Source organism: Podarcis cretensis, assembly GCF_951804945.1.
Source record: "Podarcis cretensis genome assembly, chromosome: Z".
In the NCBI taxonomy this organism is placed as follows: domain Eukaryota; kingdom Metazoa; phylum Chordata; class Lepidosauria; order Squamata; family Lacertidae; genus Podarcis; species Podarcis cretensis.
In genome coordinates this window covers 8850270-8875340 of record NC_137184.1, presented here as the reverse complement: position 1 = coordinate 8875340, position 25071 = coordinate 8850270, and the positions used below count along the sequence as shown (strand labels likewise).

The 25071-nt window shown below is 43.9% G+C and overlaps 2 protein-coding genes across 14 annotated transcripts in view; one reads left to right on the top strand and one right to left on the bottom strand.

The window, feature by feature from the left end:
• The window catches only part of SLC31A2 (solute carrier family 31 member 2), a 543264-nt gene that overhangs the window by 31804 nt on the left and 486389 nt on the right, over positions 1 to 25071 (bottom strand). The gene's annotated exons all lie outside the window — the stretch shown is intronic.
• CACNA1B (calcium voltage-gated channel subunit alpha1 B) overlaps positions 1 to 25071 on the top strand; it is a 326691-nt gene that overhangs the window by 108258 nt on the left and 193362 nt on the right. For all 13 annotated transcript variants that reach the window (XM_079961868.1, XM_079961879.1, XM_079961878.1 and 10 more), the window contains exons 5-6: positions 2442 to 2594; positions 5740 to 5927. In XM_079961868.1, coding sequence (XP_079817994.1) covers positions 2442 to 2594; positions 5740 to 5927 — 341 coding nt within the window. The remainder of the gene's footprint in view (positions 1 to 2441; positions 2595 to 5739; positions 5928 to 25071) is intronic.

Below are 25071 nucleotides of genomic sequence, written 5' to 3'. Positions count from 1 at the left end.
TTTTTACGGGGTAGGATGTCACTCAGTACTAGAGAAGATGCTTTTCCATTGAGGATAAGGCTGTTCTACCTTCACTGATGGAGGCAGGATGCCTCTGAATACCAGTTGTTGGAAATCACCAGTAGACAGAGTTCTATTCTGCTCAGGTCATTTTTGTGGGCTTCCCAATGGGGCATCTGCTTGACTACTGTGAGAAGAGGATGCTGGACTAGTTGGGCCTTTGGCCTGGTCCAGCAAGGGCATTTATGCAAAAGGACCTAGGTTAAAACAGACCCCTGCCTGAATCCACAAAAAGCCACTACTTGTCAGTTTAGGTAACACCTGCTCTCAAGGGTGTGATGAATCCAGCCTCCTACCAAACCCTTGTCTCCCCATCTATGCATGAGCTGAATTAAAATCTGAGCCAGAGATTCAGTGGGTCCTATTGTAATGTGATGTTCTTTGAATTAAAACCACAGCAACTTAATGATGCTTAAGTCTGAGTCCCTGTATTCTTTCCTAGCTACAAATCAGGGGTGCTTATGGAATTTGATTCTGTGAATTCTGAATCAGATGTACCAGATTCTGGACTTGTGTATGGATTATAGTACACACACCATTATATAGTGCACACATAGTGCATACACCCCTCAGAATTTGCACTTCTCTCGATTATGTGATACAGTTTTCAGCTGAAAAAAGTATACCAAGGTTGTGTTTAAACTGCATATTTTAGGATAAAATGCATTAAAAAAATCGTATATTTGTAATAAGATACATCTTTAAATGCTAGAGGAGTGCAACAGATCTATATGATATCTGAGGCATTTGGTTGAAAGAAGACACCTCAGGTGTTTCATTTTTTTGTTTTTTACTTGCCCAACTCAGATTGGAATGTTAACAAAGCCTCCTGAGTTGGTGTGGCAATCCCTATGAAGCCCCTTGTTGCTCTGCTGACTTGTTCACCAAATAAAATTTCTGTAGACATTTTTGTTGTTGCTGCAGTTAAAAGCAAAACCAAGTTCCTGTAGTGGAAATGCTCTGGTGCAGCTCAAGTGGGGAGTTAAGGGGTGGGGGTAGTTTGTTTTGATGGACACATATAGCTTTTAATCAAGAGGGGAATATTTTACCAGGGATCTCCAATCATAGCACTTCAGCAGCAGATGAAAGTAGTTTCACTTGCTGGCTCATAGCTCTTTTCCAAGCTCTGCCACTCCAAAGCAGGAAAGTTTGAAGAGTGGTGGTCTGTTTGGGCTCCATGTCAGCCTTTCCAATTGCTTTCCGTTGACAGCAACCCCTTGTGCTCCAATATCTACATTAATTGTTATGGGTTACACCAGATGTTATCCCTGCTGAGAGTAGACTTACTGAAATTGATGGACCTAATTAACTGTGGCCCATTCATTTTAATGGGTCTGTTCTTAGTAGAACTTCATATCTTGTTTTCAGCTCCAGTTTGCATTTACTTGTGCAGCCTTTTTCAACTTTGGGCCCAGATGTTGCTGGACTACAGCTCCCACCATTCCTAGCCAGAATGGCTAGTGGTCAGGGATGATGGGAACTGGAGATCAAGATAATCTGGGGACCAAAAGTTGTGAAAGACTGGTTTAGAGCATAGTGTTATCTCCAATCCTTTAGTTTAGGGCTGGTGGGTGATAATTCCATTTCACTTTGTGAAAAAAATATTATGTCTTCCCTCACTCAAACCAGTTTTCAAGACTTCCAGCACAGAAAACTGTGATTGGACATATTTGGCTGCAGTTTGACAGGTTTGCTTCCCGGGGGCAACCTAGCTCACATGTCAGCATTTTTCAGACTGATTGCCTCCAGACACTAGGAGAGGTTAAGTGATTCCTGTTGTCCCCATCCCAAAATTTTACAGGCTGTCTTTGAGAGATAACCACTGCAATTGTCCTTCTGAGGATTGGTGGGGTTCATGCGACCATGGCTGCAAATTCCATCAAATTTCCCCCATAATTTTTTTTAAAAATTAAATAATTAAAAATCCACCTGACCCCAGCCCTCAAATCTCTGGATGTTTATGTGTATGTGCGTAGTTTGGCCTTCTGGAAGGGTTGTTACACCTGCAAATTTCACCTACTTCTGTCAAAATCTTCACAAATCAGCTTATTTTATTCTCATAATAATGAATGGTGGAAATATAGCTTGAATTGGACAGACTACAGAGTGACTTGGATGATCAGGCTGCCCTCTGAAGTGACAGATATGAACCGGATCTTGTGGCTAGTCCACACTGCTATTAATTACATATTTAAAACACATTTTCATGTTGTCATTTTTAAAAAATGTAGATTGATGTGGAAAGAGTGTGGATGAAACTTAAGAGTGGAAATATTTAAAAATGTCACTGCCTGTAAATAGATCAACTCCCCTAGTTCCAATCTCTCTTCTCCTTCTAAATATCCCCAAATAGCTAACATTGCTTTCTGCTTCTTGTTCAGGTTTGCAGGTTGTTCTCAAGTCCATCATGAAGGCAATGGTACCTCTCCTGCAGATCGGGCTCCTACTCTTCTTTGCCATTGTGATGTTTGCTATCATTGGGTTGGAGTTCTACATGGGGAAGTTTCACAAAACCTGCTTCAACAATGAAACAGGTGAGATTAATCAATATCCACTAGGGGTGTGGTGGGGATGGGACTCAGAAGGCTATTTCTAAAATAAAAAAGGCAATGGCTTTTGGGGATCGGATTGGAGCAGGAAGCAGAATTAAAACAAGTCTGTTAACCAGTCATTTTGTGGGTAAGGGAGCTTCAGTACCATGGATAGCTCTGTGCCCCTTGCCTTGCCTATCAGCAGCAGAATCTTAGTTTATTTTGCAGTGTTTCACATCCATCTTTGTGTTGTGTTGTTATTAAGCTGTTCATATTTCTCTGCATCATGGTCCAGTTCTCCACTCCATAACACATACTGGCAATATGCACATATTGAACACTTCATCTTTCAAATCTAATGAAATGTTTTTATTTTTCATTACAGGGCTGAGTTTTCCAACAGCCACCCACAATTGTTTTATTCTCATCTTTATTTATGTTGTTTGGTCCCCCCCCAACCCAGTATGATTTTATGTCTTAAATAGATGTGTTCTTCAACTTGCTAGGTTTCTTTACCTTCTATATAATTGTCTTCATTAAACATTACTTTTTTAATTCTTCCAGCATTTCTTGCAGTTTTTGTTGACTCTTAGCTATTATAACTGTATCATCTGCATATCATAGATTATTTCAATATCTTTTGTCAGCATTGATTCCTTTTTCTGACCATTCCAGCTTTTTGAGGCTTAGGTGATAAGCTATCTCTTTTTCTTACGCTTCTTTTCAAAGGTGTTGGGTTGGTCTTTATATGGAAATTATATGTTGCTGTCGCTTTCTTTGCTATTTCTTTGCAGTTTTGTCCGCTATCAACTCCGCAGTTACATCATGCGTGTTGTATAATCCAGGTTTCAATAATATTGATGGCCTTTTCATAACCAGTGAATGCAGTGTATACATATGGGGATGCATATGGGAACATTTTTCTATCAATATTTTCATAGCAGATGATCTATTGTGGTGTTTAGAATATCATTTTCTAAACACCACAATAGATTTTGCAAAAACAAGAGAAACCATGCAAATTTGCATAATGCACACAGGCTGCAGACCAGCTTTAACCTTCACAAGACTTGAGTTAAATGGTTGTAGCCTCCCCACACCCTGCTTTGTATAACTCTGATTACTGGTGCAGTTAGGTAAATTCAGACTCTGGGCTTGCTCCCTTCTCCTCCAAAATATATTCTGTTACTTAATTAAAAATGTGGTGAGCCAGCTTTGCTGCATTTGGGGGCCCTCCTGTTTATTCTTCAGAGTGGGGCATACAAATACAGGAACACAGGGAATTGCTTTAAACTCAGACCATTGATCCATATAGTTGAGTTCTCCATACACTTACTGGCAGTGGCTCTTCAGGATTCAGGCAGGAGTCTCACAGTGTCTTACAAGGAGATGCTGGGGATTCTATCTTGGACCTTCTGTGTGCAAAGCAGATGTTCTACCATTGAGGCATGGCTCTTCCTCTAAAACATAGGAACCTTGAAAGCTGCCTTTTAATGAGTCAAACTGAGCTCAATCTAGCTTAGTATTGTCCACACTGGTCAGCAGGGACTCTCCAGGGTTTCATGCAGGTGCCTTTCTTAGCTCTAACTGTGCTTCATTCATTCCTTGAACCTCCCTGCACTGCCTCTGTTCTGACAATCTATTGGGACTGTTGGGCACTGCCCCACCAACCTCAGTCTGCCCACCTGCCTGCCTTCTTACTTATAACTGAATGTCAGCTTCCCCCTCCTCCTTAGTGTCAGTGTTGTCCTCTTATTTAGTTACTTATATAAAATATTTGTGTACCACTGTACCATAAAGATATAGCATAGTGATTTATAACAATATAAAACCATACAGTAAAATCACAAAAACTTAAAAGAAAAATAATTAAAAATGAACATCAATAGACCACCGGGGGGGGGGGGGATGTACTCTTAATTGTCTGCAGAGGCCTGGAGGAATGGAAAAGTTTTCAGCAGGTGTTTAAAAGGCTCCTGCTGAATCTCTATTGGCAGTAGGTTCCACAGGTCTGAGCTAATGACACTAAAGGCTTGCTCTCTCGTTGTCAAATGAGCCTCGCCATCTCTGGGAGCAGCTAGAGATGCTCCTGCAGATGACAGAAGGCTTCAGGCGATCTCTGAAGTATCCCAGACCCAAGATGTTCAGGGGGTTGTAAATCAACACAAGAACCTGGAACTTGGCTCGGTAGAAGATGCAGCTGCTCTAACAAAGGTGTCCCATGTTCTTGACCAGCAATCTGACTGCAGCATTCTGTACCAGCTGGAGCTTCCGAGCCAGATCCAAGGGCAGCCCCACATACAGTAATCTAGCCTCAAGGTTTTCAGTGCATGGACTGCAGTGGGCAGGCTATTCCTGTCCAGGAATGGACATAGAACTCAGCAGGAATACTTAGGTGGCTCTGCCTGTCCTTAGCTCGGGTGCCACCTATTGTTGGTCTCCACGCCTTCTGCCCTGCTAGCTGCTACCTTCTCCCTACCAATGAGAAGCACAGTAATGATATTCTTTAAAAGGCCACTGGTCCACTGGAGTTTCCTGGAGCTGTAGTCCCTTGTGCAACTGGGGAGGCATATGAACCCAACCTGCTCTCATTTGCTCAAGGCAACAGGAGCTGTCCTTGTGGAGAAGCAGTATTCCAAGCAGGTGCATAATTCACTCCTGCTTGGTGTTGGACTAGAAAAAAGTGTGGCCTCCTGGTTTTGTAGGGATCCCTACAAGGAAATGAGAAGGGGTGAGGGATGGGGAGGAGTTAGACTCTGAGCTCACTTATGAAAAGAACAGGTTTGTGTGTCTCCATGGAGATTTCCCAAAGAGGGAATGAAAGAGGTGCATCTGTTTTACACATAGAAGGTTCCAGGTTCAATTCCCAGTGTCTCCCAGAACCATGGACAGCTGCTGCCAGTCAGTGTAGGCAATACAAAGCTATTGGTATAACAGTATTCTGAAGGGCAATATCCTGGCAGAATGGTAAAGTTTTCAGCAGGCGTTTAAAAGTTGACATAGAAGGCACCCCACATTGGGTAGATCTTGTTCTCCCATCACCACCCCATTGTCCAAAATTTGCTCCTTGGACTTGATGTGCTCTCCAACTCTGCTCTAGATTACTTCTGTTCACCCACCACCCTTCTTTCCCCTTCCTTCTTCATAGGGGAGAGGCTGGGAGATTTCCCCTGTGGAGAGGAGAGGCCTGCAAGGCAATGTGAAGAAGGAGAAATTTGCAAGCAATACTGGGAGGGCCCCAACTTTGGAATCACCAACTTCGACAACATCCTCTTTGCTGTGCTCACTGTCTTCCAGTGTATCACGATGGAGGGTTGGACTGACATTCTCTACAATGTAAGTATCACCAGCCATGTTGGTGAAGCTTGTTGTTGCTATTGCAGGGATTCCATCACTCTGTTGCACTGCAGAACAGTCTTCCCTGGCCTGGTGACCAACCCAGGCTTTGGGTTGTATCAAATGTAGACCCATTGATACATATGACTGACCTAGATGGATACAACCCTAGTAGACACAATTAACTTAAATCCATTGATTTGACTCTGAATATAACTTAGTTGCATTCAGTGCTTTATTTCTTCATTGAGAATGGTTTATAGACCAGTTAATCATAAAACATTCTAATATCCACAAAACTGTTTACCATTTAAGCTCCCTCCCTCCCTCCCTCCCTCCCTCCCTCCCTCCCTCCCAGTATACCTAAGATAATTATCAAGACAATGCAGATGATATAAGGAGAGTTTTACTGGATCAGGCCAGTGAACTTTGTTTTCTGCTGCTCGAGAGCGTAGGATCTGAACCAATGGATTCAAACGACAAGAAAGCAGAGGCCAACTAAACATTAGGAAGAACTTTCTGACAACAAGAGCTGTTTGGCAGTGGAATGGATTTTTTTTGGAAGGTGGTGGATTCTCCTTCATTGGAGATTTTAAACAGAGGCTGGGTGACCATCTTTCAAGGACTCTTTAGCTGTGATTGCAGAGGGTTGAAGTAGATGACCATTGGTGTCCCTTCTAACTCTACAATTATATGAAACTATGAATTTAGAGACCAGGGTTCAAATCTTCACTCAGCCAGGAAGATTTGTGGGTTACCTTGTGGCAGTCACTATCTCTCAGCCTGAAAAAATTGAAGCTGAAGAAAGCTTTCTAGCAAGACTTTAGAGACGTGATTTATTCTGCAGGCAGGGAGATTGAAGCATTGATGAGGCAAAAGGGCTTTCAGAAGAAAACCTTGGAGTGGAGAGCTCCATTCTTGAAATGGTGATGTGATGAGCGGTATTTTGTGTGTGTGTGTTGGGGGGAGAGGAATAAACATTCCTGCAATAACTTCTGTGCTTGCAGCCAGAGCGTGACGTAGGATTTTAGAGAGATGCATTCTAGAATAGGTCTTGAAGGGTCCAGTCCACTTACTGCAGTACACGATCACCCCCCATCCACTCTCTTGCAGCAGCATCAACATACAAAAAGGCAAATAAGAACATAGGAAGAGCCCTGCTGGACCAGACCAAGGGCCCATCTAGCCCAGTATCCTGCTCTCATAGTGGCCAACCAGATGTCTGTAGGAAACTGACAAAACAGGATTTGAGCACAAGAACCTTCTCCCCTCCTGTGTGTGATTTGTTGTTGTTGTTGTTGTTGTTGTTGTTGTTGTTGTTGTTGTTTTGGCAGCTGTTTTTCAGAAGCCTTCTGCCTCTGTGGAAGCAGAGCATAGCCATGATGGCAAGTAGGCACTGATAGCTATATCCACCATGAATTTGTATAATCCTCTTTTAAAGCCACTCCTGTGGTAGTGAGTTCCATTGTTTAACTTTGTGCCTTGTGAAGAATATTCCAACATTCAGCTTCATTAGATGTCCACAAGTTCTAATGTTATGAGCGAGGGAGAAAGAAAAAACTTTTCTCTATCCACTTTCTCCATGACAGGTATGTTAATTCCACTGGGTCTATTGTGGATAGAACTTTTTAAAATACAACCCTGGAGCTAGCTTTAACTTTCTGACATTCTAGGGGATGGGAGAGAATCTTGACTTGGTTCTTACTTTATAGCAAAACTAACTAATTCTCATTTTCTGAAACTATATGTGCACCAGGACACAGCTATCCTTTGAAGTTTGCACTTTTGGGTGCAGTTTTCCAACCACAACATGTGTGCAAAAATGCAAAGTGGATACCCTGTCCCAGAGTTATGGCCTTTGCAGTGGCTGGTGCAAAATAGCAAGACTTGGTGTGCAGCATTGGACAATCTTTCCTTTCCTCTCTGAACTTATTTAGCATTGTGCTCCCAAAAAAACTACCATAAAGGGCTGTTGGAAACCAGTCCATAATATGCTTTGGCACCTTAGTTGTTGTGTTTTTTTTTTTAAATGCAGTTACATTTGTCAGTGACACCAACATATTGTCAACAAGCTAGAAGGGGGTCTTTTTAAAAATCACAGACTCACAAAGATATTGGCTATAAGCATCCTGCTGCTATTTGTTTTGTCCCTAAGTGTATGGTTTAGAAGAAATGGCCAATTTAGTAGTTATTCTGGAAATGAAGTTGCTGGAAGTTGTTTTGTATGCCAAGAAATAATTTTGGGGCATATGACAGATCTGGCTGTTCCCAAGATGTGCAAATGCTGTCAAATTGTGAGTGAATTTCTTCAGCTCTACCTTCTGTTTCTTGGCAAGCTTTTGTTGGGTTAAGTAGCAGCACTTAATTGTGGATTAGCTTTTTAAAAAGAAGTTTCTTTGAATTGATTTGCTCCAAAGGCCACTGTCGTGACGCAAGTGTTGAGCTCAGGTGAGGTAACATCTGGTACAAAGCAAGGCTCATGCTGGATGCAGGGCAGGGCAGGGCAGGACCAGGCATAAGCCTGGGCATTAGGCAGTGGCTTAGGAGAACAGTTCTCTGCTGTTGTTACAGCAACCACCATGCTGAGACCGAGCCCTATAAAGTAGCAGCAGCTGGAAATGTAAGAAGGCACCGCTTTTCTTTTCACCCTGTATTCATCACATGCAGCACTGCTTCTGTTATGCTGCAGTTCTTCTTATTTCAGAAACATATTTATTAAATCTCAGGCCCAACTGTGCAACTTTCATAATTTATGTAACTAATTGTGCAAGTTGTGTTGTCATTGTGCTATTCCACCCCGTTTTGTTCAGTGCGAAGGAAACAGTGTGTATGGGAAGATAAATGTGGTTAATCATGTATCATTTGTGGACTGATCATACTTGCTGGATTGATTTCTGTTTTGCACACAGGACGAATAACACTTTCTTCTTTTTGGGCCAAAACCTCCTCCCCTTCACTTCATTTTTAGGCAGGTCATGCTTCATCCTCGTAAATGCCCTTAAAGGACTCCTGTTCATTACTGAACTAAGGCAGATTGATAGAATCATAGAACTGTAGAGATGGAATGGACCCCAATGGTCATCTAGTCCAACCCCCTGCAGTTCAGGAGTCTCAGCTAAAGAATCCCTGACAGGTAGCCATCCAACCTCTGTTGAAAAACCTCCAAGGAAGGAGAGTCCACCGCCTTTCCAGGGAGCCTCTTCCACTGTTGAGCGCTTTTATCATCATAAATGAATTGTTGATGTTGAGTAGGTAAGAACTACTGACTCCTAAGGAGGCTCAGCCAAGGATACAGGGTGTAAGCAATGAGATGCTTTCTATTTGGTTGGTTTGTTGTTGGGAATTGTTGTTGTTGGGAAATCTGCTAACCCCTCTCCCACTCCACCCACGAAACATCTGGTTCTATACTTTCAATAAGTAACACTGTTTAGAATTGCACAACATGGAAAGCATGGAAAAACTAAATGAAGGTGCTACTCATTGGACACACTGATATTTTTGGACAGGTTCTTGACTGTTCTAAAGTTTCAGCATAAAACAAAACCATCACCACCCTTTCCCCGCTCATACCATTAATTAGTCTCTTTCAGTGATTAGTAAACAAGAACAAATCACATATTTCTACTAATAAGCAGATATTCTCATGTAAATATGTGGTTGAATACAACCAGATTTTGCATTTTGCAAGAACTCTATTAATGGTCACTAAATTTGAGAGATAATGTTTTATTTGCAGTCCAAATTTTACTTATTGCAAAAGCTTATCCACCATGAGAGTGCCCACAACTTTTTTTAAACCCACCAATAAATTTCCAAACCCATGTCAAAGTGCTGATTTTAACTTCTGAAGCCCTAAATCATTTGGGACCAGGTTAAATGATGGATAACTTTCTCCTATCTATATGAGGCCAGGTATGAACAGAGCCCTGCTGGATCAGGGCAAAAAGCTCATCTTGTCCAGCACTTCATCTAGTTTAGTTCTCACAGTGGCCAACCAGATGCCCCAATGGAAAATCCACATGTATGGGCAGGAACTAAATACAAGAGCACGCCCCTCACTTGTAATTCCTAGCAACTACCTCTGACAGTGGAGGTAAAACATAACCACCATAGAATTTAGATTTCAAAAGAACAGCATGTATTAAGAACGTAAGAAAAGCCCAGCTAGATCATACCAGAGACCAGTGTGGGTAGGATTTGCCACTTCCTAGGCTTCCTAGGCTTGGTGGGACGCAGGTGGCGCTGTGGGTTAAAGCCTCAGCGCCTAGGACATGCCGATCGAAAGGTCGGCGGTTCGAATCCCTGCGGCGGGGTGCGCTCCCGCTGCTCGGTCCCAGCGCCTGCCAACCTAGCAGTTCGAAAGCACCTCCGGGTGCAAGTAGATAGGGACCGCTTACCAGCGGGAAGGTAAACGGCGTTTCCGTGTGCGGCTCTGGCTCGCCAGATGCAGCGATGTCACGCTGGCCACGTGACCCGGAAGTGTCTCCGGACAGCGCTGGCCCCTGGCCTCTTAAGTGAGATGGGCGCACAACCCCAGAGTCTGTCAAGACTGGCCCGTACGGGCAGGGGTACCTTTACATTTTACCTTTAGGCTTCCCAATTCAATAAACTGGGATGGGAGGCTTAGGAAATTACACAACCCATGTATGCTGACAGATGCATCTATAACTTAAGAAGAACCCTGCTAGATCAAGCCAAAGGCCCACCTAGTCCAACATCCTGTTCTCACAGAGGCCAACCTATGAGAAGCAAGTAAGTAGGACTTGATCTTGAGATGCCCTTCTCTAGGTTCCTGCACCTAATGTAGAGTTACTAAGGAGAAAGCTTTAGTAGTGGTGCCCAGTTTCTGGAAAGCCACTTCCGCCCTTCAGAGGAGGTGGAGTTGGGGGCTTCATGGCCCCACCACATGTGCGGCGGCTGGAACCCAGCCCCCGTGCGATTGGGGGGGATTCCCGGCCGTGTCACCTCCTGGCCAGCCAATCGGCTGGCTCTGGGGGTGTGGCCTGCCTTATTTAAAGCAGGACGCGGCCGGGGATCTCCCTCTTTGCCACTTACCAGCTGTTCCTGCTTTTCCCACCCTCCCGCCCTATAAGGTTTTCGTTCTTTGACCTTGCTATGGACCTTGGTTGGTCGCCGTTAAGGGGCCTGGTAGGAATTTTTCCACTTGGCAGATTGGCACTAGCCACTTGGTTTTTGCCTACCTCATAGCAAATCGTCACAACTTTCTTGGTATTGGCGATTAGGCATTGGTATTTCTCTGTAGATGGAAGAAGGGAGGTTACGCCATCACCTGCCCCACATATTGAAGGGTAGTCTGATAAAGGATTCTGGGGGGCGTGGCCCTGTCCAAAGCCTGGAGAGGTGAGGGCCAAAGGATTTGTTGGAAAATAAAACTCCTAGGTGGTCATCACCTATGGAGGCTAAGGAGGTGAAGAAACTTAACATGGAATCCAAATGGCCGAAATATTCTGAAATTTTAGAACAAGAAAGTGGTGAATTTAAACTACAGAGTTTTGAGAAATTAAAGCCCAAGGTGCGAAATTGGCTCCATTATTACCAAATAATGGAAACCTTTAAACAAGACAGGAAAATTGGCTTCCAGATGGAGAAATCGAAATTGGAAACAGAACTGTTAGAACCCAATACTAAGAATGTATCAAGAATGTACAATTTGTTGCTGAAGTGGAATACAATAGATGAGACAGTTAAATCAGCCATGATTAAATGGGCACAGGACATTGGTCATGACATTATGTTTGCTGACTGGGAACAGTTATGGACCACCGGTATTAAATTCACGGCATGTAATGCCCCAAGAGAAAATATTATGAAAATGATTTACAGGTGGTACATGACCCCAGTCAAACTTGCGAAGATTTATCATCTGCCCAATAATAAATGTTGGAAATGTAATGAGACTGAAGGTACCTTCTTTCACCTTTGGTGGACCTGCCCAAAGATTAAAGCCTTTTGGGAAATGATCTATAATGAAATTAAGAAGGTACTTAAATGTACTTTTCATAAGAAACCAGAGGCATTTCTCTTGGGCATGGTCGGCCAATTGGTGTCAAGGAAGGATAGGACTTTTTTATGTACGCCACTACAGCAGCAAGGATCCTTCTAGCAAAGTATTGGAAGACACAAGAACTCCCCACACTGGAAGAATGGCAGACGAAAGTGATTGACTTTATGGGATTGGCAGAAATGACTGGCAGAATCCGCGACCAAGAGAAAGAGACGGTGGAGGAAGATTGGAAGAAATTTAAAGCTTATCTTAAGAACTGTTACAATATTGATGAGTGTTAAAATGTCAAGGGGAAGGAAGATGCAGAATTACAGCCGAAAATGTTTGATGATTTAAGGTGAAATTGAGAAAGATAACAAATTTAAATTTAATTGGCTAAAATGGTTGCTGAAAAATGGTAAAATAAGGATGTAAAAAGGGTGAGGTATGGGGAAGTCCGAGAAAGGAGGCTTATGAAAAGGAGGTTAAGAACTTATATTTGTGTGTTTGTTTGTATTTGTTGATGTTTTTATGTTGTTGTGGTTGTTTTGTTTTAAAACTGGAAAACTAATAAAAATTATTATATATATAAAAAACAAAGGCACGCCTCCTAGTGGTGACCCTGGGGGCGTTCCTAGTTGATGTGCATCAGCAGTACTCCCCCTACTGGTGGTTAACCATTCCTGGACTTCTAGCAGATGGGCTGAAGTCAGATATAGTCGGTTAGGACCAATGCCTAAGCCAATACCGCTCATCACCTGTAACCAATAAAAGTTGTGGCCTTATTTAGCCCATTAACCTTAATAATTGTGTCATGTGTCGTTATTTCCACTGGGGGTGGGGGTGGGAACTTGCCACGCAATGCTCTGCCTAGGGAGGTTCACCTGGTGTCCATGCCATAGTCTTTTAGGTGCTTTGAAAAGACCTTCTTGTTCTCCCAGACCTTTTTACCACAATCCATCTAGTGTTGCAGCATTTTTGTATAAAATTCCCTTTTGCTGGGTTGTAGGATGGTTTTGGGGACGCGGGTGGCGCTGTGGGTAAAACCTCAGTGCCTAGGACTTGCCGATCGTATGGTCGGCAGTTCGAATCCCCGCGGCGGGGTGAGGTCCCGTCGTTTGGTCCCAGCTCCTACCCACCTAGCAGTTCGAAAGCACCCCTAAATGCAAGTAGATAAATAGATAAATAGGTACCGCTTTATAGCGGGAAGGTAAATGGCGTTTCCGTGCACTGCGCTGGCTCGGAAGTGTCTTCAGACAGCGCTGGCTCCCGGCCTCTTAAGCAAGATGAGCACGCAACCCCAGAGTCGGTCACGACTGGCCCGTACGGGCAGGGGTACCTTTACCTTTACCTTTTAGGATGGTTTTAAATGGTTTAAATTAGGATAATAGGAAGTGGTGTTAAACTGCGTCAAACCCATCTAGCTCAGCATTGACTACACTGGCTGGCAGCAGTTCTCCAGGATTTCAGATGGAGGTACTTCCCAGTCTTACCTGGAAATGCCAGGGGTTGAAAAGCAAGTGCACTCCTACTGAGCTATGGCCTCAGTTTAAGGCAGCTTCCTAAGAGCCAGAAAACCCTTGGATCACTTGTGTAGTACAACTCCATAAGTAGGAGCAGATCATGTTCGGAAAGGTCTATAGACATTCAATTTAACTTGCATGTTTACATTGCAGTCTGTCGGATATGCTACTGCATTTCAAATAAACTAAAGTTAAGATTTTGGTCCTCGTGGTCCTGAATAAAAGGCTGGATGAAACAGAAATTGGGTGGTATTTTTTGCATTTTAGTTAAAGAATAAAATAGGCATAGGGATATAAAAAAAGAATTCCCTGGATGTCTAGATCTAGGTCCTTTTGGCGAGGGAGCCCCAGCAGAGATTTGAAATCACAATACATACAGCAAAGTAAACCACAGAAATACAGTATAGGCTGTTAGACCTTTAAAATATCCCCTTCTAAATTGCTTTCAAAGTTCCCCAGTTTTCTAGACATAGAAAGTGGCTACACATCTGGTAAGCTCAAAATTGTTTACTTACAAACCCTTCAAAGGTCAGATTGATGTTCTTTTCTACACAGCAGCAAGAAAAGATGGGCAGTGTAACTGAGGTATACAACACAGAGATGGCTTGCTTAAGCCACATGGTCTAAGCTTGGAGCATATACCTTTCTGGTAGTGTTCCTGTGGGAGTCATTCCATATCAAGTGATCCAAACTTTTTTACCTCAGTCATCTAAATTTCTTAATATTTTCTACACTTTCTACACTTGTTGAGTGATCAAAACTAAGTTTAAATCTAAAATTTTAATTTTTCATCTCATTCCATTTTTGAGGGTGTGAATTATTATTTTTTTAAATTGACTTTTAGATCACTTGATATGGAATGACCCATGGTGGGATGTGAGATAACAAAGTAAGCCTTCCTTCCAAGGTGAAAGGGAGTGACCTATCTAAGCCTGGCAAAGCAGGCATGTGATCTCTATGGTCTTAACCCCTTCATTCATTAGAGTTAAGCATGCTGGTTATATGAGGCTGGATATCTCACAACAGAAAAACTGGAAGTCACCTAATACTGGGTCAGGCCACTGGTCAATCAGCTCCATGGTTTCTGCATTAACTCATATTGCCTCTCTGGAGTTGTAGAGATGAGTCTTTGCCTTGAGATGCTGAGGGCCTTCTGCATGTAAAGCAGAGACTTTACCACTGAGCTGTGGACCTCCCCTGCTTTTTATGCCACCCTCCTCCAGCAGCAACTGATGTTTGCTTTGATAGTAATTTATTCTTAATTAACATGTTAGGCGGTTAAAAAAAAGGCAGTGGGAGGAGAGGGAGAAAGATAAAGGAAACAGTTCTTAGCCAGCCTATAATTCCTGATGGTGAATTAAAGCTTAATAGTGGCAGGGAGACAGTCTCATGAATACAGCAGCTTAGTAGGTCTGCAGGAGCACCAAGGTGAATGAATTTTGTATCATTCATCCTTGTTAGTGCCTGGGTGTATTAATGTATTGACACCTCCTAATGGTTGTAGTTTTCACTCTGGAAGGGTTTCCAGATGCCCCTTTTATTGTGCATTCATTATAATTTGTGAACTGTGGTTTTATGTGATCCTGCAATGAGTACTATTTGCACGTGTAGAATTGTTGCAGTACTCTCCACTATTTTTGATTAAACCACTAACTTTTGTTGTTTAGTCATGTCCGACTCTTCGTGACCCCATGGACCAGAGCACGCCAGGCACTCCTGTCTTCCACTGCCTACCACAGTTTGGTCAAACTCATGCTGGTAGCTTCGAGAACACTATCCAACCATCTCGTCCTCTGTCGTCCCCTTCTCCTTGTGCCCTCCATCTTTCCCAACATCAGGGTCTTTTCCAGGGAGTCTTCTCTTCTCATGAGGTGGCCAAAGTCTTGGAGCCTCAGCTTCAGGATCTGTCCTTCCAGTGAGCACTCAGGGCTGGTTTCCTTAAGAATGGAGAGGTTTGATATTCTTGCAGTCCATGGGACTCTCAAGAGTCTCCTCCAGCACCATAATTCAAAAGCATTAATTCTTCGGCAATCAGCCTTCTTTATGGTCCAGCTCTCACTTCCATTAACCTTAGTTGGCTTTAAAAGAGGATTGGGCAAAATCATGGAGGATACGGCTATCAATGGCTAGTAGCTGTGATGGCTGTGTTCTCCTGCCAGTGTTACAAGCAGCATGCCTATCAGTATCAGTTGATGGGACTCCCAAATGAGGAGACATGCTGCTGTACTCAAATGTTGCTTGTGGATTTCCGATGGGCATTTGCGTGGCTGTTGTGAGAAGAGGATACTGGACTAGATGGGCCATTTAACATAATCCAGGAGCCAGGCTCTCCTTATGTACTTAAAATACCAGCTCTGCAATGGAAAAGGGGTTATGCGAGGAGCCAGTGTAATTATTTCCATCTGCCTGGCAGGAGCAAAAGCACTTCATTTGCTGGCTGGGTCATGTTGGGAAATAGAGCCTCTCTCTACTGGAAAAAAATGTAAGAAATGTTAAATAAAACTGGCTAACAATAACAACAACAATTTTTTTTTTTAATAAAAAAAATTATACCCCCATCTGACTGAGTTGCCTCAGCCACTATGGGCAGCTTCCAACATATATAAAAACATAATAAAACATTAAACATAAAACTTTTCCCACTACAAGGTTGTCTTCAGATGTCTTCTAAAAGTTGTATAGTCTTGATCTCCTTAACATCTGATGGGAGGGTATTCTGCAGAGAGGGTGCCAGTGTCAAGAAGCCCCTCTGCCTGGTTCCCTGTAGCTTCACTTCTCACAGTGAGGGAACCAGCAGAAGACCCTTGGAGGTGGACCTCAGTGTCTGGGCTCAATGATAGGGGTGGAGACGCTCCTTCAGGTATACTGTTTAGGGCTTTAAAGATCAGCACCAACACTTTGTCTATTAGCCACAAAGACTATGCACTGCCTCCATGGTCAGAACCAGTAATGCTTCTGAATAGGAGTTGCCAGAAACCACAGGAGTTGAGAGTGCTCTTGTGCTTGGGCCCTTCTTGCAGGATTGGTTTGAGAACACAATGTTGGTCTAGATAGGCCATTGGCCTGATTTAGCAGGCTCTTCATATGGTCTTTTTGTTTGTTCTGGCTGAAGGCAGATTCTGAGGAGTCAAAATGTAGGAATAACTTCTGATGGAAGGACACAAATGGCCTCAACCCATTTTAGAAGAAGTGGTTCCATCTTAGTGTATTTAGTAAAGAAGCAGGAGGTGTTGAGGAATCCATGTAGAATTAATATGGTGGGAGAAGGAGACCCTAAAACCAGCCTATGCGTCTTACATCTGGGCATCCAGGTTTCTTCCGTCTCAGCTTTGAGACACTCCTCAGGCCACACCCCTCAGCAGCCTTGCTTTGCAACTCACTGAGTATTTTTGCCTGGAAGGAAGGAAGGAACTCTAAGCATGCTTTTTTGCTTGTTTGGATTGAAGACAGAGGTGTGTGTGTGTGTTTGTGTAAAAACCTTACTGTACAAATATAAAATTAAATTCTACCCACTTATGCTTCTGAACTGTCCCACCCCTAGTCTGCTTCCCCCATAAAAATTGTTAGAAGGGGATGTGGCCCTTGGGTACAAAGGTTTTCCCACCCCTTCTGCATTTTCATTGGGCACTCCCTTTGTTGTTCCTCTTCTCAAGACTCCTTCCTTTCTCTCCCTGCAGCTGGCATGCTGGCAAAACTTAAATCACATTAGCCGGGATGGATTCAGGACAGACAGTGTCAACCTCATGCCCCAATTTAGTATTTATAGTTGTGGGTTGTTTTCTTTTTCTTTAATACCTGATTTAATACTTGTGTTTGTCTGGAAATTTATAGAGCTTGTCTTTGCCCATTAGCCATGTTTACAAGATGATAAATTCTGACAGCACTATTAGCAAATTCATCTCCAGCTACTTGCATGGATGGCAGATGGGACTTCCATCGTGCTGCTCTGGGAGTTTGGAATAACCTCTGCTGTGCTGCAGATGAAGGACTTATCCTCTTTCTTGTGTGCCCTACATTCCTGATTGAGCAAAACCTTGCTTTATCCATTGGGCTGGTCCAGTTAGAATTCAGGAGCTTGACAGTGTGTGTGTGTGTGTGTGGGGGGGTATTCTAGCTTTCTTCACTAACCCTGATGCTGCTCATATCATGATTAGCCCAGTCACTTAATTGTCTTAGAACTGAGGCATCAGTAGTTATGGGGAGAGGGGGACAGACCCAGGATGTGGAAAAACAGGAGTTGAGTCAAAGATTAGAACTGGGAGGTCAAAGCTAGAGAACATGCTAAAAGCCAGGACAGACTGTTATTGGCCTGACAAATTCTTGACCTAAACAGAAAGCTTTTACAGCCTTTTCCCATTAAGGAGAACCAACAGTGGAGGATGATCTGTTAGGACATGTGAAATGCTATCCTACTAACATCAGTCTGCTCTTAGCCAGCACCTGCCTGTCTGCTTCCTTATTTGCAAATCTGTCTAAGGGTCTGGCCCTGGCTGTCAGCCTCTTCCTCCTTAGTCTCAGGGTTGCCCCTACAGAACTCAGCAGGGAAAGATGGGGGCAAAACTAGAATTAGCTGGATCTACCTTTCATTGGCTCTTGCTGAGCCTATCTTTGGTTCTGGCACCAGCTACTGTTGGTGTCCCTGCCTTCCACCCTACAAGTTCCAATAGGCACTAACCACCAATGAGAACCATAGAACTGTAGTGTTGGAAGGAACTGTGAGGGCCATCTAGTCCAACCTCCAGCAATGCCGGAATCTTTTGCCCAACATGGGGCTCAAACCCAGAACCCTGAGATTAAGCCTCATGCTCAACTGATTGAACTAAAAACTTGCTTGGTTAGATGGTGCCACTCCAGTCCCCGAGACCACCACTGTCACCCTGCATAGTGGGAGGAAGGCAAGAAAGCGCCTGAGGGGGGAAGCCCCCCCAGTGTACACCTCCACCCCAGCTGCCCAGTCAACCAGCAGGGTGCAACATTTGCCCCACCCAGGGTGCCGGTAACCCATACTTCACCTATGTATTTGCATCCTGCCAGTTCCTCCAGGCTTCCTTGTTTGTGAGCCAGAATTCTGGTCTTGCTAACAGTCCAGACTGACAATGAACTCCCTCTAATAGTAAAATCCTTCAGGGACTAACATCAGCGGTGGATTTGTTTGTTTTTAGTATTGCTGCCCACAAAATAGAGTTCAGCACAGCCTCAGTGGTTGGCAGTTTAAATTTTCCATTTATTTAAATAAATAAAAACATGGAAGGAACATGCAATTAGTTCAGCCACCTTGCAGGCTGAATGGCAATTGCTCACCTCCCCCAGGGGACATGTTCTATTCCAGCATCCTTTCTGAATGTGATTTGTTGCAGTCCTCTTTGGTTAAGCCCCTTCTGCTGCTGAGCACAGTTACTGGACACCGGGTGCCTGATGTTCTTGCTTCTTCTGTAGATGTGAAAGGGGGAGACCTGCCCTCTCAAGACTCGGCTCTCTCTCTGTAGGCCATGCTTTTCCTTGTACCCTCCTCTTTCCAAAGAACATGGCTAGAAGGAAGCATGAATAGAGAAAATGACAGGCAAAGCATTTGCTTAGATTGGAAATGGTATCAGGGACCGGAGTGGTTCCATCTACCCAAGCAAGCTATTGGCTCTTGGTGGTGGCCTGTGCCAATTGGAACTGGTTGGGTGGAAGACAGGGAGACCAACAATAGGTTGCACTAGCACAAAAGACAGGTTCAGCCAAAGCCAATAACAAGTGGAGCCAACTAATTCTAATTTTGTCACCATCCTTCTCCCTATTGAGTTCTCTAAGAGGCAACAGTGAGACTTAGGGGGAGGAGTATCATTGGTATTTAACTCTTGAGAAACTATTTGGAATGTATAAATATGTTTTAAATGTTTGCTGGAAATGACAAGGGGGGGGGGAAGAATATGAAGGGACATTTTATCATGCCTGATGGACATGTGTATACAAATTTATCAACAGCAGCAGCAGCAGCAAATGGCTTAAAATATTGGATGCAAATATGTACAATGATACAGCAAATTTTAAAGGTTAATATCCAATTGCAGTCAGAACTATTTCTTTTAGGGCTTATAGACATACAATTAGAAAAGGATTATGGAAGATTACTCCAATATATGATTACTGTGGTGAGACTGCTCTATGCACAAAGATGGAAAGATACAGCCTTATCCACTATAGAAGAATGGCTGATAAAATTACTGACCTTAGCTGAGAGGGCTAAGCTAACATATTTAATTAATCACTAACATTTGTTAAGGATTGGAAATTTTTTGTGGATTTTTTTGCGTGAAAGAGAAAATGAACTTGTAATATCTGGATGTGAAGAAAAAATACTGGCTTATAGAAGATAGAATGGTTGAATTCTAAAGAATGAATATCATATGTAGGTGCAGACAGCCAGAAGTCCTTTTATTCTACTCTAGCTTTCTTTAGTATTTTTCTTTCTTATTTTTCTCTCTTGCTTTCCCCTCCTTTAGATTTCTCATTTTCTTCTATTTTCTTCCTTCTGACTTTGCTCTTTTTTAGATTAAGTTATCTGTTTTATATCAGTTTATTATAAAAAGATACTTTGTAATGGGTCTGTATTTCTGTATATCTTTGCATAAATATCAACATTTTTTAAAAGAGACTTAGTGGGAGGAGGAAGATGACAGTGAGTGCAGCTGCTGGTTGTAAATAAGGAGGCAGGTAAGTGGGTGCTGGCTGAGGGCAGATGCACATTGATGGGACAATGACCCATTTGTCCTCATGCACCAGCCTCCACTGGCCTTCTCCTCTGAGAGCACACCTTGGGGTGTGTGTGTGTGTGTGTGTGTGTGTGTGTGTACTTTGTTTGTTTGCAGAGTGCTACTGGTAGGAATGGCTGGGGCTCACACTGGCCACCTTTGGGCTACTGTATGGTCATCCTTTTCAGTGAGCTGCTGAACCTAGTACTCCCAGACCCTAAACCAAGGGTCACCAACCAGTGTTAGAAACTCAGATATGTAAGCTTGGTTCTAAATGGCTCCTTAAACCAAGCTTACAGTTGCCAAAACAGAATGTCTAGTTGCCATTTTGGGGCAAGGCAGCTCTAAAGTCTTATTTTTCAAAGGATGGACTGACTGGGATTGATTATCAGTTAAACATCCAGCTGGTTCAGATGACAGCCTTGACCTAGGTCAAACTTAGCTCAGTGCAGATTCTGGAAGCTCATGAACAGAGTTCGCAAACAGGGGCATTTGTGAAGGCATCTAGTGGGGGAAGCTCAGAGTTCTGTCTCTCAGTGTGCATAGGACCAGGAGACATGGAGGGTGAGGGAGCTGCTGTAGTGACCTGCAACACCTGTGCCATGTTTTTCTTTCTGTTGGAGAACAAGCAACAGTACACATTGTAGCAAGTGCAAGCTGGTTGTGTTGCTGGAGGAGAAGGTCCAGCAACTTCAGGCCCACCTACCCATGCATTGAGCAACAGGAAAACATGCAGAGTTCCTTGACAGAGCTGAGCAGCAAGACAGATGCAGTGCCCCCAGGAAGGAGGAAGATCACCCATTGCAAGAGATGAACCCCTGAAGGAATGTGACACAAAGAAGTAGGACAGCCACAAACCACGCTTTGGCATTGGAGTTGCAAAATAACTTCTATGGACACCGATTCTGGGCCAGAAGAGCTAGGGCAGCAGCTGCTGACCTCAGAATACACCAGGGTGGCTGTGAAAGGTACAGTGCACAGAATGATTCCTACCACCCCCCAGAGAAGAAAGAAACAGGAGGTGGACTTGGAGGAGTCTTTCTCCATTCTTGATCTAATCCCTTTGGATCCAAGGCTCCTGATTGTGGATGAGTATGCTGATAATCTCCTTCTACTTTCCATGGAGATTATATTGAAGAAAGGAAATTACAGTCTAGAGAGGACAAGGCAAGAGGAAGTATTCAAACCATAAGGTTCCTGCCATTGTAACTTATCCCAACAATATCAATATAAGCTCCAACGGACAAGTAGGAAAGATTCAAGAACAGCAGGTGCAGATGTTAGAAAACCCCAAGCTTCAGATATCTTAAGGGCTGTCACATGGAAGAGGGATCTTCCTTGTTTTCTCCTGCCCTTGAGGATAGGATTCGAGGTAATGGCTTCAAGCTCCAATATAGGAGATTCTGACTAAACTTTCAGAAAAACTTTCTGATAGTAAGAGCTGTTCAGCAGTGGAACAGATTCTCACAAGAGGTGGTGAACTCTGCTTCCTTAGAGGTTGGATGGCCATCTGTCATGGATGCTTTAGCTGAGATTCCTGCCTTGCAGGGGGTTGGACTAGATGACCCTTGGGTCCCTTCCAACTCTAAGATTCTATGAAAAGTCACTTGATCCAGGGACCACCCACATATATATTGGCCTATTCCTACCTCCTTTTCTTAATGGTGACATGGACCATTCACAACAAGAATATTTTTCACAGCTGTGAGCAGGGCAGTGGGGTGGGATAAGAGAAGACAAGCTACCTCAATTAACTATTATGTTGTTCACTGCTCCTGCCCAGGCTGCACAGAAAAAGCATTTGGTTCCTGAAATTCATTCCAGTTGTGCAGATTGGATAGAATTCTATAGAATTGTGATAGAATTCTATAGGATGCCTGTCTGTAGGTACTGCAAGGTTTCAATAGTAAAATCTGGACCAGTGTTACTGTGTACTAGTGTGTAGCATCAGATCAGATGGTGCCACTGGAGCATGTCATGAACAAGACTCCTGACCTGGGCCTCAGACTGGGGTGCAAACTCAATGGGGCCAAGGTGTTTTGGACCCCAATATCTGTTGTGAGGGGGTTATGCCCCCTTAATGTTGAGGTGGTGGAGGAGACCAAGCATGCTTTACCTTAATGTGTGCATTTTTATGTATGTTACTTGGCAGGAGAACTGCATTTCAAAAAGGGGAGAGGTATAAATTTTGAAAGATGGCTGTGTCTTAGTTTTTGTGTTGTTTCAGACAGCATACTTTAGTTAGGTTCACCCTTAATTGGATTTCTCCCCCCTGTAACTAGAAATAGCCCTACAAATGCTCATCATAACTTACCAGTGAAACTTAAAAACTTTTGAGCAGAGCATTTGTGCTGAGAAAGTCCGTGGTCCACAAAATGCTTCTGATCTTGACTCTAGATAAATCTTTTGCAGCTTTATTGGTAAGGGAAAAAATCAGGGCAGCAAAGAGAAAACTTGGCTCTTTCTCTGAACACTGAAGTTGCCAAAGTTTTAAGCGGAGGATGCCAGAAATTATCCTCTAGTAAAAAATGTCACTGTGGACCTAGCTATTGGGAGTCCTATTAAAAAACAAGCAAGGGCGAAGAAACACTCAGATTATTGCTCAGGCCAATTTTAGGGAACAAAGACAGCAAGGAGCAAATCCTGTAATGAAAGGCTTTGCACACAGACCTGCCTCTGTGCCAAAAGGGAAACAATTCCCCAGGAAGAATGCTAAACCCAGAAGCCTATAATAACTACCGGGTCAGGGACCTGCCCGGCACCTGCACTCATCCTACTTCAAGTACAACATCTCATGCTAGGGGGAACTAATTTAAAGGATTTGACCACCACAGCATAAGAAGCTGTTTTATAAGTTAAAGCCTTGGTTCCATCCAGCTCAGTAGTAGCAACAGCTTTTCAGGATTTCAGACAGGAGTCCTATTCTCAGCACTGTGTAAAGATTTCAGGGGTTGATCCTGGGCCCTTTTGTGTGCAAGGCAATTGCTCTACCACTGAGCTATGGCCCTTTCTACAATAAATATGTGGCAATAATTACTAGCTTAAATGCATTTTGGAGGGGATTAGACCACTGTCCCCCAATCTGCATCACTCTGAATGTTTTTATTCATTCATTTATTGTGCTTACAGAGTCTTTTATCCCAATGCACCCAAGGCAATTTACAGTTTTAGAGTTTGGAAACAGACAAGTGATTTCAGATGTGGAGTAACAAGAGCCCTCTCCAGTTGACTGGAAGGTGATGGCAGAAGTTCTGTGGCCTGGGCCTTCCTGCTCCTGTGTTCTCTCAGGGCAGACAGGTCTTAAGCAGCTGCAGGGGAGTTGCAGATGGGGCTGCCCCAACACGTCTCTCAGGCCCTTGACATCTCTTCAGGAGTAGATAGTTAGGCACTCAGTTTCATCTGCCTTCCCTCAGATCACATGGCTAAGATCATAAGAGCTTTGCCAGGTCAGATCAAAGGCCCACCAAGTCCAACATCTTATACTCACAGTACCCAACCAGATGCCTCTGGAAAGCCTGCAAATAGGATCTGAGTTCAACAGTACACTCTTCCCACTTATGACTCTTGGTAACTGGTATTCAGAGATATACTGCCACTGACAGTAGAGGCAGAACATAGCCTCCATGAATTTGTCTAACCTTCTTCTAGCTGGTGGCCATCACTACCTCATCTGAGAGTGAACTCCATAGTTTGACTACCTATCTTAAGAAGACCCAGAACAGGTTTGGCTGCAGCACCCTGCATTTCTGACCATTGGCTGTGGTGGCCAGGGCTGGCAAAGACAGGAGTCTACCTGGAAAGCTAGAGCCCAGAGAAGCCTAGGCTAGACATATTCATGGCTATACACAATGATAAAAGGTAAAGGTAAAGGTACCCCTGCCCGTACGGGCCAGTCTTGACAGACTCTGGGGTTGTGCGCCCATCTCACTTAAGAGGCCAGGGGCCAGCGCTGTCCGGAGACACTTCCGGGTCACGTGGCCAGCGTGACATCGCTGCTCTGGCGAGCCAGAGCCGCACACGGAAACGCCGTTTACCTTCCCGCTGGTAAGCGGTCCCTATTTATCTACTTGCACCCGGAGGTGCTTTCAAACTGCTAGGTTGGCAGGCGCTGGGACCGAGCAGCGGGAGCGCACCCCGCCGCAGTGATTCGAACCGCCGACCTTTCGATCGGCAAGTCCTAGGCGCTGGGGCTTTAACCCACAGCGCCACCTGCGTCCCTTGCATACACAATGATAGTCACGTGGAATTATCCAGGTTCAAAGGTGGTGTGCTGCTTACTGGCTACCAGTTTCTGGGCACAACAGCAGGAGAGAGTATCTGCCTCCATGTCATATCCTTTGGCTTCCTGGATACCTCTGGTTAGCCACTGTATCAGGGGAACTTTTTGCAGCCTGATGGCCACATTCCCTTCTGGGCAACCTTTAGGACCCACATGCCCATGTTGGGTGGGGACACAGGCTAAAAGTGGGCAGAGCAACACATGTAAATTGTATCTTTCTACAATAGGCTGTTTCTACACTCATTGACATCTCCCTTTCTGCCCTCCATGTAGGGAAGCATGTAGCAGGATCAGAGGTCCAAGGGCACATTATTCCAGCTGGGCAAAAGCTCTGAGGGGGTTTGCAAAGCAGGGCAGATGAGAGGTCTGGCTGGGAAGAGTATGTGGCCTGGGCAGAGTCCCGAGGGCCAAAAAGAGAGGGCTACAGGGCCACACCCAGTTCTTGGGCCTGAGGTGCCCTACCCCCAGAAAAAAATGTAAGGATCTTTTAGTTCTACCCTGCAGGCAATTTCTTATGTATTTACGTTCTTAAGTACAAAGAAGGGTGTTGATTCCTCACCTCAGATGGAGTAACAGCTGCTTGTTATTTGCACTTAAAAAT